Below are 16,050 nucleotides of genomic sequence, written 5' to 3'. Positions count from 1 at the left end.
AAACCCTGTCACCTTCTGCATGAGCAAATTTTACCTTGGGCTAACTTTTGAGATCTGTTTCCCTTGACACTTGATATAGGTGGAACATAAGTTGTGCAAAATTGATTATGGTAAAAGGGACTCCTGATTGGGAAATCACATCTGAACTCAGAGATTTATAAATACTCGATGAGGATCTACAGCTTTTGGGAATCCCTGAATTGGATGACTCTCGTACTTGTGCATATTCCTCGTGGAGGCCATGGACGCTGCTGATCTGTGGAGATTTACGTGAGATCTTGGCTCCCTGGGGCATGAAACTACTAAGCTAGGATAGATCTCATACCTAATGATAGGGATCTCATCTTTTTGCACGTAAGCTTTCACCTGGTGGGCAGTGGGGGGGGGGCGAGGGAGGGGGCAGGGGCGGGCAAAGAGGTGTGCTTTGGGACCGCTGTGTAGACTGCTGTAAGGACTGATCCCACTGAAGAGAAATGTCTGATGATGTCCTACTTCAAGCTGTGTTTCCTATCTTATATCCTTCTAAGTGAATGTGATGGCAAGTAGCCTATGCTCATCTCATGAATATAAATGTCTAACAGAGCTTCAGAAGAAGACTCCCTGCTGGGCACTGCTGACTGGTACATAAATACTCCTCCAGTCCAATTCCTCCCGTGGTTCCTGAATTCACTCTATGTTACTGTTGCCAAGTAGTTACCTGATACTTAAACATTTCCTTGGATAGCGAATTCACCTGCTGTTAAAGCAGGCCAGTTCATTTTTCAGCAGCTCCCGAAAGAATGGGTGTCTAACACAGAGGTTTCAAGTACTAAGGCAGGGAGAGTTTTAATGTGGAAGTGCTTCTCCAATGACATGAATTAGCTGACCATCGGCTCATCCGCTAAATAAGGCTAACTCGGAATCAAGGGCTTTGACTTGGTCTGACTTGTCGGTTCCTCTATTCCTTGCTTTAAGGCAACATTATGAAAAAGTATAAAAGTTTCCATCCTTAACCAATGCTAAATTAAAAAGTATTGGTAGGACTTACCATACACAAGAAATTTAGATTTCAAAATAAATACATAATACATAAAATACTTACCGTTGGTGGTGATGTAGGCTCCATATGGAATTTATCTGGAAAAGCTCTACTTAAGGTCAGGTACCTGGCATGCTGATAATACTATGATAGAAAAACCAATTCACAGTTTAAAAAATATTATATATCTCAAGAACCATGTTATTATATAAAATCTTATTCTCCTAGTAAAGTGGCAGAACCTATTCACCCTAAATTTAAGAATCAGAAAAAAAACTGATGGTTTACAGTTTTATTATTTTCCAGTTAATCAGTAAAGAAATACTACAAAAAGTAGAAGGGAAAAGCCATACTGGCCTTACTGAATACTCTGAATTATGTGCTAAAACACTGGCTTCATGCTACAGAGAAGCAGTATGATATGGGGAAAAGGGGGTACCTGAGTAATCAGACAAGCTGGACCTAAGTCCTGCTTGAGACCTTAGATAAGAAACATAACTTCTGGGGCGCCTGAGCAGCTCAGTGGGTTGAGCATCTGCCTTCAGCTCAGATCATGATCCCGGAGTCCTGGGATCAAGCCACGCATCATCGGGCTCCCTGCTCAGCGCGGAGTCCGCTTCTCCCTCTGCCCCTCCCCCTGCTCGTGTTCTCTCTCTCTCTCTCTCAAATAAATAAATAAATAAAATCTTAAAAAAAGAAACATAACTTCTAAGAGCCTTATCATTCTGCTTTCATTGTAAAATAGAGACAGTACAATGAATCACTCAGGGTTGTGATGAGTACTGTCATTAGTAGGTGTAGCCACTCGGCAAATGGCAGCATCTATCATTTGTCAGGGAGAGTTTAGTGGCATCTAAGCAGATACAGGATGTGAAGGCAAAGTCAGCTGATTTTTTATTAAATCATCCAGTACTAAGATATATAGACATCTGGGTATTTACAAACCTATTGCATAGTTGAAAGGAGGTATTTCCTGTACTTGTCATTTGAAAACAATATTATTCCCACTCCCACTGTACTTATGGAATATGGTCACATTATTGCTTAGAGTCAAACAAAATAGAAATGTTTCTTTAGATGTTTTCCTCATATTCATGAACCAATAGCTGAAATGCATCAAGTTGAGCACTGACAATAGACTAACTAGAAAGATCCCAGCTAGATCCTGACAGACTTGCTGTTATAAGCTCAAACTAAATATGAAAATTTGGGGGTAGGGGGTGCCTGGGTGGCTCAGTTGGTTAAGTGCCTTCGGCTCAGGTCATGATCCTGGAGTCCCGGGATCGAGTCCCACATCGGGCTCCCTGCTCAGCAGGGGGTCTGCTTCTCCCTCTACCCTCTTCCCTCTCGTGCTCTCTGTCTCTCATTCTCTCTCTCTCAAATAAATAAATAAAATCTTAAAAAAAAAAAAAGAAAATTTGGGGGTAGGGCTTTGCCAGCTCATTTTAAGTAAAAAAAGTACATGAAAACATTGCTTGAGATTTCAACAATTATGGTACAGGGTTGACTTTGCAGATGATGACTAGAATCTATATTTTTATATCCCAGTGGGATTTTCTTTCTTTCTTCTTTTTTTTAAAGTAGCCTCCACACTCAGCACAGCTTGAAAGGCAGGGCTCGAACTCATGACCCCAAGATCAAGACCTGAACTGAGATCAACAGTCAGATGCCCAACCAACTGAGCCACCCAGGGGCCCGTCTAATGGGATTTCTAAAGCGGTTCTCTCCATCCCAAACTTAACTTACTCTGCCCAAGTATCTCCAATCCAGAAGATCGGAGAGCCTCTCAGTTCGGTTTCTCTGAATAATTCTTTGGCGGCGTGACTGTTTGCAAAATCCATAGAGAAACTGAGTCAGCTGATTGCAAGAATCATCCAGAGAGCGGAATCTCCTGTCAACAATGTAAATACCTGAGGAGCACAAAAGCCAAAGCACGGGTATACATAGGGCTAACCTTAGAATGTTTCTTCTCCCATTCCTTAGGTTCCATCACAAACCACCACACGCAGTACCCACTCCCTGACTCCCCTGCTGCCTCCATTTTATCTTTCCCCTTCCAAGGCTGTATTTCTTCTGTGATCTCCTCCTAAGGGTTTACAACTGTCACCAACACACATGCAACACGATGGATCTTGCTAAAAAAAATTTGGCAGTAGAGGGATACCCTGGATCAGTGGCTCTCCCCGGGACTGCTCACTAACCACAATCTCTGGGGTAAGACCTGGGGATCAGTGATTTTTAGGCTCCCCAGTGTTCCCACCGTGCAGTCCTGCCTGAGAACCACAGCTCTAGCCTGAGGAAAGAGAACCGTGATGAGGAGACCACAGAAGACCAGGAAATTGGCAATGTGTAGGCAGACAATCCATTCCATCTCGCTTTTCTTGCTGCTAGGCAACACAGACACAGAGATGGTGGTATGCAAATTCTTCTGCCATCTTCAACAATTTAAGTGAATTTTGCTAACGGCACAGACTTTTTAAAATAATGACGCTGACTACTCTATATACTCTAAGGCCATAGTTACTATAACATCAATATATTTAATATTAATAGCATTTTTATCTTTTCTATGAACCACATAATTAAATCTACTTTTAATTAAACAAGAAGTATAAACATTACTTTAATCATCAGGATAGCTTTAAAGTTAGGCTCCCTAAAGATCCCGTGTTTGGTTAGAGGTTACTTCTCCCTGCATTGGGTGAATGATGAAAAACCTCACCGTAAGCAGTAGGATCAGCCACGTGCTCCTGCATGAAACAGCCAAAGCCAGAAAGGTTGGTTGTCACACTGGGGATACCCATCACAGTGCATTCAGCTGCCAGGGGAAATAGACAAAGGCTTGGCTTCAGACCCGCTTCTATATCCTCTTATGCACACAGAGGGGGGAAAAGCCCAAGCTGGCCTAGTAATAGCGATATTTATTTTGTATCAGGTACAGTACTAAGCTCTTTACATGTATTAACTCATTTAATCTTCTCAACGACCACGTGAAGTAAGACTGACATTATCGGGGCACCTGGGTGGCTCAGTTGGTTAAGCGACTGCCTTCGGCTCAGGTCGTGATCCTGGAGTCCCGGGATCGAGTCCCGCATCGGGCTCCCTGCTCAGTAGGGAGTCTGCTTCTCCCTCTGACCCTCCTCCCTCTCATGCTTTCTGTCTCTCATTGTCTCTCTCGCAAATAAATAAAATCTTAAAAAAAGACTGACATTATCTCCATCTTACAGATGAAGAAATTGAGGCACAGAGAAGTTAGATAATTTGCCCAATGTCACAAAGGCAGGGAATGGGGTAGAGGTGGGATTTGAAGCCTGGTGCCCGGCTCCAGGGCTCCTGTTTGGAACTGCTACTCTACTCTGTCTCTCTCATTCTGGCTGGTTTTGTTTTTTGCTCCATTCTAAGCTGTGTCTCTAAGTCTGGTGAGTTTGTGGGTTTGGGACATGAGCAACTCCTCCCGTCGTATTAATCTCCCTTGCCACAAATCCCTCCACTTCCCCAAGTGCCCATTGTACCCATACCCTCCCCCATCTTCTCCCCCCCCCCGCCAGTCAAAACCTCTTTTTCATAAAATAGTGGATATGTTTCTTTTAAGAAGTATTACCGCTCACAAGAATGTCTGCATTTTTAACAAGGAATTTATATTTGATGATGGAATTAATCTTGGTTGGCTAGTAGGGGTGGGTTAAAAATAAAGATTTCCCCACTAATCAAGAAGTAATGCAGTTTATTTCTCCAGCTGTTCTGAAACTGTTCCAAAAAATAGAAAAGGAAGGAAAACTTCCAAACTCATTGTATGAGGCCACCATTACCTTGATCCCAAAACCAGACAAAGACCCTATTAAAAAAGAGAATTACAGACCAATATCCCTGATGAACATGGATGCAAAAATTCTCACCAAAATATTAGCTAATAGGATCCAACAGTACATTAAAAGGATTATTCACCACAACCAAGTGGGATTTATCCCTGGGCTGCAAGGTTGGTTCAACATCTGCAAATCAATCAACGTGATACAATACATTAATAAAAGAAAGAACAAGAACCATATGATCCTCTCAATAGATGCAGAAAAAGCATTTAACAAAGTACAGCATCCTTTCTTGATTAAAACTCTTCAGAGTGTAGGGATAGAGGGTACATACCTCAATGTCATAAAAGCCATCTATGAAAAACCCACAGCGAATATCATTCTCAATGGGGAAAAACTGAGAGCTTTCCCCCTAAGGTCAGGAACATGGCAGGGATGTCCACTATCACCACTGCTATTCAACATAGTACTAGAAGTCCTAACCACAGCAATCAGACAACAAAAAGAAATAAAAGGCATCCAAATTGGCAAAGAAGAAGTCAAACTCTCACTCTTTGCAGATGATTTGATACTTTATGTGGAAAACCCAAAGACTCCACCCCAAAACTGCTACAACTCATTACAGGAATTCAGTAAAATGGCAGGCTATAAAATCAATGCACAGAAATCAGTGGCATTCCTATACACCAACAACAAGACAGAAGAAAGAGAAATTAAGGAGTCCATCCCATTTACAACTGCACCCAAAGCTATAAAATACCTAGGACTAAATCTAACCAAAGAGGCGAAGAATCTGTACTCAGAAAACTATAAAATCCTCATGAAAGAAATTGAGGAAGACACAAAGAAATGGAAAAACATTCCTTGTTCATGGATTGGAAGAACAAATATTGTGAAGATGTCAATGCTACCTAGAGCAACCTACACATTTAATGCAATCCCTATCAAAATGCCATCCGCTTTTTTCAAAGAAATGGAACAAATAATCCTAAAATTTGTATGGAACCAGAAAAGACCCCGAAAGCCAGAGGAATGTTGAAAAAGAAAAGCAAAGCTAGCGGCATCACAATTCCGGACTTCCAGCTCTATTACAAAGCTGTCATCATCAAGACAGTATGGTACTGGCACAAAAACAGACACGTAGATCAATGGAACAGAATGGAGAGCCCAGAAATGGACCCTCAACTCTATGGTCAACTAATCTTCTACAAAGCAGGAAAGAATGCCCAATGGAAAAAAGTCTCTTCAACAAACGGTGTTGGGAAAGTGGTGTTGGGAAAATTGGACAGCCACATGCAGAAGAATGAAACTGGACCATTTCCTTACACAAAAATAGACTCAAATGGATGAAAGACCTAAATGTAAGACAGGAATCCATCAAAATCCTTGAGAACACAGGCAGCAACCTCTCAACCTCAGCTGCAGCAACTTCTTTCTAGAAACATCTCCGAAGGCAAGGGAAGCATGGCAAAAATGAACTGTTGGGACTTCATCAAGACAAAAAGCTTTTGCACAGCAAAGGAAACAGTCAACAAAACCAAAAGACAACCGAAAGAATGGGAGAAGATATTTGCAAATGACATATTGGATAAAGTATCCAGAATCTATAAAGAACTTATCAAACTCAACACCCAAAGAACAAATGATCCAATCAAGAAACAGGCAGAAGATATGAACAGACATTTTTCCAAAGAAGACATCCAAATGGCTAACAGACACATGAAAAAGTGCTCAACATCGCTCAGCATCAGGGAAATCAAAATCCAAATCTCAATGAGATACCACCTCACACCAGTCAGAATGGCTAAAATTAACAAGTCAGGAAATGACAGATATTGGAGGGATGCGGAGAAAGGGGAACCCTCCTACACTGTTGGTAGGAATGCAAGCTGGTGCAGCCACTCCGGAAAACAGTATAGAGGTTCCTCAAAAAGGTGAAAATAGAGCTACCATACGACCCAGCAATTGCACTACTGGGTATTTACTCCAAAGATACAAATGTAGTGATCTGAAGGGGTATGTGCACCCCAATGTTTATAGCAGCAATGTCCACAATAGCCAAACTATGGAAAGAGCCAAGATATCCATCGACAGATGAATGGATAAAGAAGATGTGGTGTATATATACAATGGAATATTATGCAGCCATCAAAAGGAATGAGATCTTGCCATTTGCAACGACGTGGATGGAACTGGAGGGTGTTACGGTGAGTGAAATAAGTCAATCAGAGAAAGACATGTATCATATGACCTCACTGATATGAGGAATTCTTAATCTCAGGAAACAAACTGAGGGTGGCTGGAGTGGTGGGGGGTGGGAGGGATGGAGTGGCTGTGTGATAGACATTGGGGAGGGTATGTGCTATGGTGAGCGCTGTGAATTGTGTAAGACTGATGAATCACAGACCTGTACCTCTGAAACAAATAATACATTATATGTTAAAAAAAATAAGATAGTAGGAAGGGAAAAATGAAGGGGGGAAGATCGGAGGTAGAGATGAACCATGAGAGACTATGGACTCTGAGAAACAAACTGAGGGTTCTAGCGGGGAGGGGGTTGGGGGGATGGGTTGGTCTGGTGATGGGTAATAAGGGGGGGTACGTATTGAATGGAGCACTGGGTGTTGTATGCAAACAATGGATCATGGAACACTACATCAAAAACTAATGATGTAATGTATGGTGATTAACATAATAAAATAAAATTTAAAAAAGAAAGAAGTAATGCAGTTTAGACAGTGGCCTTTTCTTCTGCTCTGCAAGTATTGCCTCGTGGTTTATCTCAAGAGAGATGTGGTTTCCTAATTTTTAGAGGGAGTGGTGGAGGAGAAAATGGGACAGGGATTCTTGACCCATATGAGAATCTAATGAAAACCTGGAACTCATCCCCAGAAAAATTCTTACTCATATATGTATAAAGAATTTTGCCTACAATTCCATGGAAGTTCACAGAACCTTATTTTTATTAAATACTCATTAAAATACATGTAATGAAGTGCTAGGTACCCATAATCTCTGCAAATTTTCATTGAATGAATTTAATGGAATAAGCACTTATAATCATTGGATTTTCTCGAAACACAGCCTTAAATGAATATTTTCTGGAGTGTGTTAAACCTAGTATCAAATAAAGAGTTATTTTTAAAAAATCAGAATTATCTAATATGCCAACACCAAACTTAAACCACTAGGGGTCTTGTTATTTTTGTAACTACAGGTTAGGTGAGGAGTGACCAATTTCCTTTGGTTAGTTCAAAACAGAGAATGACTCATTCTCAAACTTCTTTTTCCATCTACTTATCTTTTATAATAGTTTTGCTGATCTTTATCTTAAAATACTAGATGTATCTCCTCTATCATTTTGGGTTAAGTTTATCTTTGTCCTATAAAATGATGTTTGGTGGAAAGTCTGCTGTAAGTTATAGAACATTCTCTTTACCCAATGTAAAGGATTTCCCACATCCCTCAGTTCACTCAGACTTTGGTTTTGTGCTTCTCTATTTTTGAAACTTCCTTGATAATAAATTATGTTACTTACTAGAAATAATAGCAACAAAAGTCAATAACAAAATGTTAAGTTCATCAGTGAAATATGCATTTTATGTATCTTAAAAGATAGATACTCAATTATAAACAATTTCAGATAATATGTGGGTATTTCATAAGTAAGAAGACACCATCTTTATAAAAGTGACAACTGATACCCATAACAATTTTTAGAACTACAAAAGAGATAGCTGGAAGAGTTAGATCAATAGCTTTTCTATGTCACGTTTCAAGGGGAGATAATATTTTATCTATTTTCCCCAGAGGTTTTAATATTTTTACAGCTGCTGGCAAATTATTCTTGGTGGAACCTAGAATGATAGAGTAGGACCTTATGTCAAAAGAGGCAGAGATTTCATGTTGCTCCTTATGTAAAGATACTACTTATATAGAATTTTTTTTAATACATAATGTATTATTTGTTTCAGAGGTACAGGTCTGTGATTCATCAGTAGATACTACTTATATAGAATTTAAAATTCTATATTGAAATTCTGGGATCAGAAAACAAAGATTAGAAAAATTCTTCCTCTTCATAATCCAACCATGATCTCCCTAACCTTGACCGATGCCACCCCTTGGTTGGACAATGATGACATTGAGATCAGAAAGCAAAATTTATTAATTATGCATAAAAATGTTTTCTGAACCTTTTCTTTTAAAATTATGAATGGAATTATATTTAAATAAAGAGGAAAATCTCCGATTACTAATATGAGATGGAAAAGTTAGTATTATATACTTTCCATTGGCATTTATTTAAAGTATTTGTTTCCTTTTTAATTAAGCATTTCAGTACAAATACAAATTGATAGCTCTTGATACCAATGACAAACATGCTCATAGGGGAAAAAAAGAAAAATAGGTAGTGCATCTGGGAATCCACCATCAGGGAGGGAAAAAAAAGGCAGATGAAAAGGTGGAGGATCTGAATGGAATGATGTCAGGGTCATAATACCTATCACCGAACTGACATTTTATCTTAAAAGTACCTCTTTTTTGAGTGACAAGGGTGTGAAGAAGACTTTTCACTGTATACCTTCTTATACTCTTTGTTTCCTTAACTATGTGAATGTGTTACCTATTAAAAATTAAGTACATCCATTAATTTAAAAAAATTCTGAAATATGTTTTAGAGAACACTTTTGCTGGACCATTGTTTCTCATCTTAAACCTACTTGCACTCAATTTCTCCTTTATATGAATAGTTGGGACTGGTAGAGATAACTCAATAATACGTAATCTTTATAACACCTTCTTTTTCTTTGTAATACAGTATATTATTATAATTTAACCTTAGTAGAAATTACATATCAGCTTTGAATATTATATCCATGTGCATAAAATAATAGATTAATAAAATTTAAAACATTCCACAATCTATACATGCCACATACCTGGAGTATAACCCCACGGTTCATAGTATGATGGAAATACTCCAAGATGACAACCTCGGACAAACTCTTCATAATCCATGGGTAATAAGGGGCTGGTGGAGGATAGAAACTCTGGGTGCAAAATTACCTAAAAAAGGAAAATTCTAATGAGAAAAAAAAGAAATTAAAGCAAAAATCTCCTACATTTCGGTATTTTGATACTGTAGAAGCCTTGTGTTCTAGATTCTAGAGATGTACAAGGAATCTCATCTAGATTAGATCAGACTAGAAACCTTCATCCAAGTTACTATCCTCTCTTACCTGGAGGTAATCACCTCCTAACCTAGATCCCTGCTTCTATTCTGCAAGGTCTCTACTCAGTACAACTAGAGTGAAGATTTAAAAGTGCCAGGTACTCCCGTGCTCAAAATCCTTCACTGGCTTCCCATTTCACTCAGAATAAAAGCCAAAGTATTTATGATGGCAGTGGTGTTCTGGTACATGTTTAAGAATGAAAAACCAAAATATAAGTATATATTTGTACATAAGTTTACTATACATTTTATTGATATAAAGAATGTATAGCATACAATTTCCAAATAATAAAAAATGTACACACAAAAACCTGCACACAGATGTTTGTATCAGCTTTATTCATAATTGATAAAACTGGGGAGCAATCAAGATAACCTTTAATAGATGAATAAATAAATAAACTGTCCAGACAATGGAATATTATTCAGTGCTAAGGAGAAATGAGCTATCAAGCCATGAAAAGACATGGAAAAAAAATTAAATGTACATTACTAAGTGAAAAAAGCCAATCTGAAAGGCCACACACTATATGATTCCAACTATATGATATTCTGGAAAAGGCAGAACTATGAAGCCAGAAAAAAGATCAGTGCTTGGATGAGGGCAGGGTTGACTAAGCAGAGTACAAAAGAATATTAGGGCAGTGAAATTATTCTGTATGATTTTGTAATGATGGATACATGTCATTATACATTCATCAAAAGTCACAGAAGGTAAAGCACCAAGAGCATAACTTCATGTAAACTGAATCTTGGTGGATAATAATGTATCAATGTAGGTTCATCAATTGTAACAAATATAAGATCCTGGTGTGATATGTGGACAGTGGGGGAGGCAGTGCGGGCAGGGGTATGTGGGAACTCTCTGTACTTTCTGCTCAACTTTGCTATGAACCTAAAACTTCTCTAAAGAATGAAGTCTAATAAAATATGTGTAATACCCTCCTTATTATAAATTCTAGGCGGTTAAATACACCCACATGCTTTTGTTGACTTTTGCTAAAATCCTGTATTCAGAACCAACTTATGGTTTCAACTGAGGACTGAATGTAGTTATGATGTAAATGTTGATCCATTCAGAGATATACATCAGAACTTCAAAGGTTCATCAGTGACGTAAGTGACTTCTTTCCTGAGTTGGATATTAGCTTTTGAACATGGAAAAAATATTTCCTCATATTTTTATGCCACTCACAATTTTGTGTAATGACTCTAGACACAACCCTTCTAAGTTTAATCTGTATTGTTCATATTTCTCTACCACCTTCTTAAGTCTAGACAATCGATACACAATTAATCAAGCCATGACGCGTAGTGTTCACCTATTTTCACTCTCTAGATACTCCCGCTATGGTCGGTTTCAAGCTACCAATGTGATGTCACTGAACTGGAGATGGGAAAGGCAGTAGCACACCATTATAGAATATTTCCACCATCGATGGGTACAATAGCCATAAATAGCGTCAAGTGCATAGATCATCGTAAAATGTAGTAAACGATTAGGATGTGATGAGTTTCAGCATTACCTTTCATTTTAATATAACTGATTTATATTTTAAGTTGATATAATTTAATTTTTAAAAAATAGCTATTTTTAAAACTTCTGAGAATTTAGCAATTGGTTCTCGTGCACTGGTATGAGCTGGTACTGGGACTACACTGCTGGTAATGTTATGTGAAGGCAGAGACGAGAGAGAGAGAATGGCTATCATTGGGAAGGTGTGATTAGAACAGCTACTTAAGTGGTCACCCGGATGGAAGAATTCTCCAATTTCTCCTATTTATTGAAGTTTTTCTTGAACCATTATTAGGTAATTTGTCAGCCTCTCCCCCATAGTTAAGTAGTTATTAAATATAAATAAAATCTGATTTAAAAGCATTTGGATTATATATATGTATGTATAGATATATAGTATATACTATATAGTATTTATATTGTACACATATAAATAATATACATCATATACATACATATATAACATACATAATATATGATATATAGTATATATTTATACTGTATATATTATGTATTATATGCCATAATATATAACACATTATTATATATTATATAGTATATGCCATATAATATACATATAAATATATATTATTTATATGTATATAAACATAATATAACATATATAATAAAAGAATAAGTGTATATCTTTCCAAAGAGATTACTTTGAAGAAAAACCCTAATTTGGATATATAACAACAATGATAACAGTTGTATCATACTTTATGTATTATAAATACTGTTCTCATATATTATTTCATTTAATCCTAGCAACATCATGACATTCTCATTACTCTAATTTTAGAAATAAATTATAGGGCGCCTGGGTGGCTCAGTTGGTTAAGCGACTGCCTTTGGCTCAGGTCATGATCCTGGAGTCCCAGGATCGAGTCCCGCATCGGGCTACCTGCTCAGCGGGGAGTCTGCTTCTCCCTCTCCCGCTCCCCCCTCTTGTGCTCTCTCTCTCTCTCACTCTCTCTCTCAAAGAAATAAATAAAATCTTTAAAAAAAAAGAAAAATTATAAATATTATAAATAAATTATATACATTAGTTCCATGTCAGGAGATCTACAAATAGGACCTAGGTTAAACTTAAGCAATAGAATGGTAAAATATCCAAAAGTAATACCTAAAAATGATAGTTCATTCAATCACAATCACAAAGCCCAAAATAAAAATAGATAAAACATTTTCCTCCACAGAACATGATTTGAGTCTTTATCATGTGCAAAGTCCTGCACAAGGAAAAGAGACAGACGCAGATCCTGTGTCCAGACAATCATCAAATCAGCAGACCACTGTACTCCTGGCAAATATCAGCAAACAGGGATTCAAAACTCATTGTCCTACTTTGGCATTTCCGAGCCTGGGAAAATCTGTACTCTCCAAAGCCCATTTTGGAACATGAAAATATCATGGCTCATTTCTTTTGTTTCCAGCCAAACAGAATGACAGCATAACTAAATACTAACGCAGCTGCTCTGGGCCCTGAACAGCCAATGATGGAGGCCTGGGGCGGAGGAAGGGATGTTAGAGGTCAGCTCAAGGTTACCGGGAGGATTAAATGAGATCCTGTATACAAAAGCCCCCAGCAAAGCACCTGGCTCACAGCAGGCGCTGGATCAGTAGGGAAAAAACAAATAAAAACCAAAAAGTCGTCTAACCACATTTATCCTGTGAGGGAATTAAGATCCCAGGCAGTTAATTTACTTTCACAGAGTACTGGCACAGGGTCAAGACCTGGAGTCTGCACTGTAGGTTTTTCTCACTGCACCCACTGCCGAGGCAGAACTGATGATAAATTCAAATTCAAAATAATCTGCAACATTTCCTGAATCAAGTGGTTGCATTCATATAAAGCGCTTGTCCGAGAGTTAAGAACCACTGTATAGAGTTCTGTAAATATGCAGGTGATCAAATGAGTACTCACATTAGCACAGGGCCTGAGTCAGTGTTAAGCTTTTAAAGGATACTATTTATAAATAAAATACCTCATTATGAGTTGACCAAAATTTATCTCAGTGCTTTGAGAGTATATTGCTATGAAGGGGCTATTCTTTTACTTCTTGTGTGTGTGTTTGCTTTATGATAATAACCAATGAAAGTCTCAAACTGTTCATGAGTTTATCTATATAAACATAATTTGTATGAGACAAACTTCCTTCTCCATTCACTCTACAGAAGCTATGTGCTTTTATATCTCTGTGCCTTTTTATCTACTTCTGCCGGCTCTCTGTATGATGAACTGTTGTCTGCATGATAAACTCCTGCTCGTCAGTCCAGATCTAGCTAACATGTCATCCTTTTATAAAACATTATCAAATTCTCCAGGCAGAGATAAATCCTCCATTTTCTACTCTCATCAAACTCTGTTTACACCTCTCTTTTAAAAGTTACTGAGCACCTATCATCTGCTACGGACCCGGCTAAGTACAGATAAGAGCTGACATTTATCACGCACTTGCCACGTGCCACATACTGCACTAACTGGAGCATCTATTACTTATTTAAGCCTCACAACAATTCTGTGAGTGTGCGCCTATTTTGCCACCATTTTACAGATGAGAAGACTGAGGTAGATTAAGTAAATTTGCAAATCGAGTAAGTGGCAGAGATTTAAAGGCAGATAAGGGATCCCGGTTGACAGCCCCAACCACTTCCCCTCTGGAGCAACTACAGCAGCTGCTCTAGCCTATAGACCTGGCAGAGATGGGTACCAGTGCCAACTCATTTCTGCACAACCAGTGACTCTTTTAATGGGCAACTTTTGTTTGGAAAATCCCTACTCCAACTAATAGGAATCCCTATGAAAATTGTCGCATGCAATTGCTCATCGAATAAGGCACCCGTCTGCCTACAAACATGAAACTGTTTGGTAGGTGAACAAATCACATGAAAGTAAAATATAAAGGGAAGGTTTAGATATAGGGAAATGATGTGTGTGGTAATGCTAATATATTTAAAATAAATCACAGTAAACCACAATTCATCACCCCTCCCCACATACACAGAGGCATCTTTTGTATTAAGAAAGGAAGCACTGGAAAATAATTCAGAATCGTTGTTAGCTATAGATTGATTGTACTGTTGAAAACTAAATTTTTTGGCACACACAGAAGTGCACGTGCTTCTGTGTGTGTGTGTTTCTTTCCCCTAGCTGACCACCCATGTTAGTGGTCTGCTTTTTCCCTTTATGAGTCACTACATTGTGCTGCTAGGTGTGTATATTTTTCATGCATTTGCTAATTTTTATTAATTCTAGTTTTTGTTAATAACATTTGACTTACTGTAAAAAAAAAAAAAAAGGTTGAGAAGTGTTTAGAACTGGCCTGCAGTCTGTGGGTCTTCCCTCCTCATCCTTCCTTCCCCCTCTTTCCACCGTGTCGGACTACCCCTCCCTGCCTGCTTTCACTTTCAATCTCTATCCTGCACAGGTATTTTCACCAATAAGTGTTTTCACATCTAATCCTGTCTTGGTGTCTGCTTCTCAGAGAATGGAAAGTGAGAAAATTTATATGAGACATGATCGCTGCCTCGAAGAACTCACAGTCTCACTGGAGGAATGGACATACATATTTTAAACATACAAATAACTCAGTGTGATGATTCCTATATTTGTAGCAGATATAAAGCACCTTGAGAATGCAGATAAGAAAGTGATTGCCCTGTCTGGAGTAGATGAATGCATGTTGGACAAACACAAGGAAGAGATGACTTCTAGGTTGGATCCCAAAGAAGCTGTTAGAATGGCTGAGATAGGGGCACTTCAGAAAGAATAACAACAGCAAAGACACAGAGGGATGAAGTTTAACATACTTAGGAAATAATGTACTTGTCCTTTCCTGAGAAATGGCTTCACTGTTATCATATTAAAACACACACACGCACATATACACACACACACACAGATCAGCAAAGCATACTTTGTTCAGAGCTCCCAATTTCAGGGGACCTTCCAGACTCAGTCTTCCCAAGAGCAAAGGAAGCATGAACCACAGTCATGGCTCCACATCCCCTGTTCAGTCTATATTTATTGTACATATCGTGTGCCAGGCACCCGACAGATCCTCAGAGGAAGAGCCACAGGTTTAAACCTAAGTGTGACAAAGTTGTGTAAAACAGAACAGGAAAATAATAGGCTTTCTTTCTGTCACTATTTCCTTTCCAAGAGGAAAAAAAAAATGAGAAGAACTGGTCTAAACTACATGAAAATGAAGTCAAATTAGTGCTGATACACTCTGAAGTGAGGTAAGTTCCTGCAGATCCGATCATGCTGATCCAATTGTGTGCCTTTGGGAGATACATCCCTGCATTTCCAGGGAAAAATCTGTAGCCTGCCTATAATGTGATGTGTGCTAGGGGTAAAAATTTTGGAAATGCAAAAACACAAATGAGAAAATAAAAGTCACCCATAATTCTATGGCACAGGGAAATATACACACATATGTGTGTGTCTATGTACACACTCACACGT

The 16,050-nt window shown here is 38.4% G+C and overlaps 1 protein-coding gene across 2 annotated transcripts in view; it reads right to left on the bottom strand.

Annotated features, from left to right (window-relative positions):
* GYS2 (glycogen synthase 2) overlaps positions 1 to 16,050 on the bottom strand; it is a 69,172-nt gene that overhangs the window by 4,420 nt on the left and 48,702 nt on the right. For both annotated transcript variants that reach the window (XM_054507156.2, XM_045873776.3), the window contains exons 12-15: positions 9,771 to 9,897; positions 3,741 to 3,836; positions 2,765 to 2,928; positions 1,082 to 1,162 (exon numbers count right to left, since the gene is read on the bottom strand). In XM_054507156.2, the coding sequence (XP_054363131.1) occupies positions 1,082 to 1,162; positions 2,765 to 2,928; positions 3,741 to 3,836; positions 9,771 to 9,897 (468 nt within the window). The remainder of the gene's footprint in view (positions 1 to 1,081; positions 1,163 to 2,764; positions 2,929 to 3,740; positions 3,837 to 9,770; positions 9,898 to 16,050) is intronic.

The sequence above is a fragment of the Mirounga angustirostris genome, unplaced genomic scaffold (assembly GCF_029215605.1).
Source record: "Mirounga angustirostris isolate CCGP_5_RB_7025 unplaced genomic scaffold, mMirAng1.0.hap1 SCAF_5, whole genome shotgun sequence".
Lineage (NCBI taxonomy): Eukaryota > Metazoa > Chordata > Mammalia > Carnivora > Phocidae > Mirounga > Mirounga angustirostris.
This window is presented reverse-complemented; position numbering and strand designations above follow the sequence as displayed.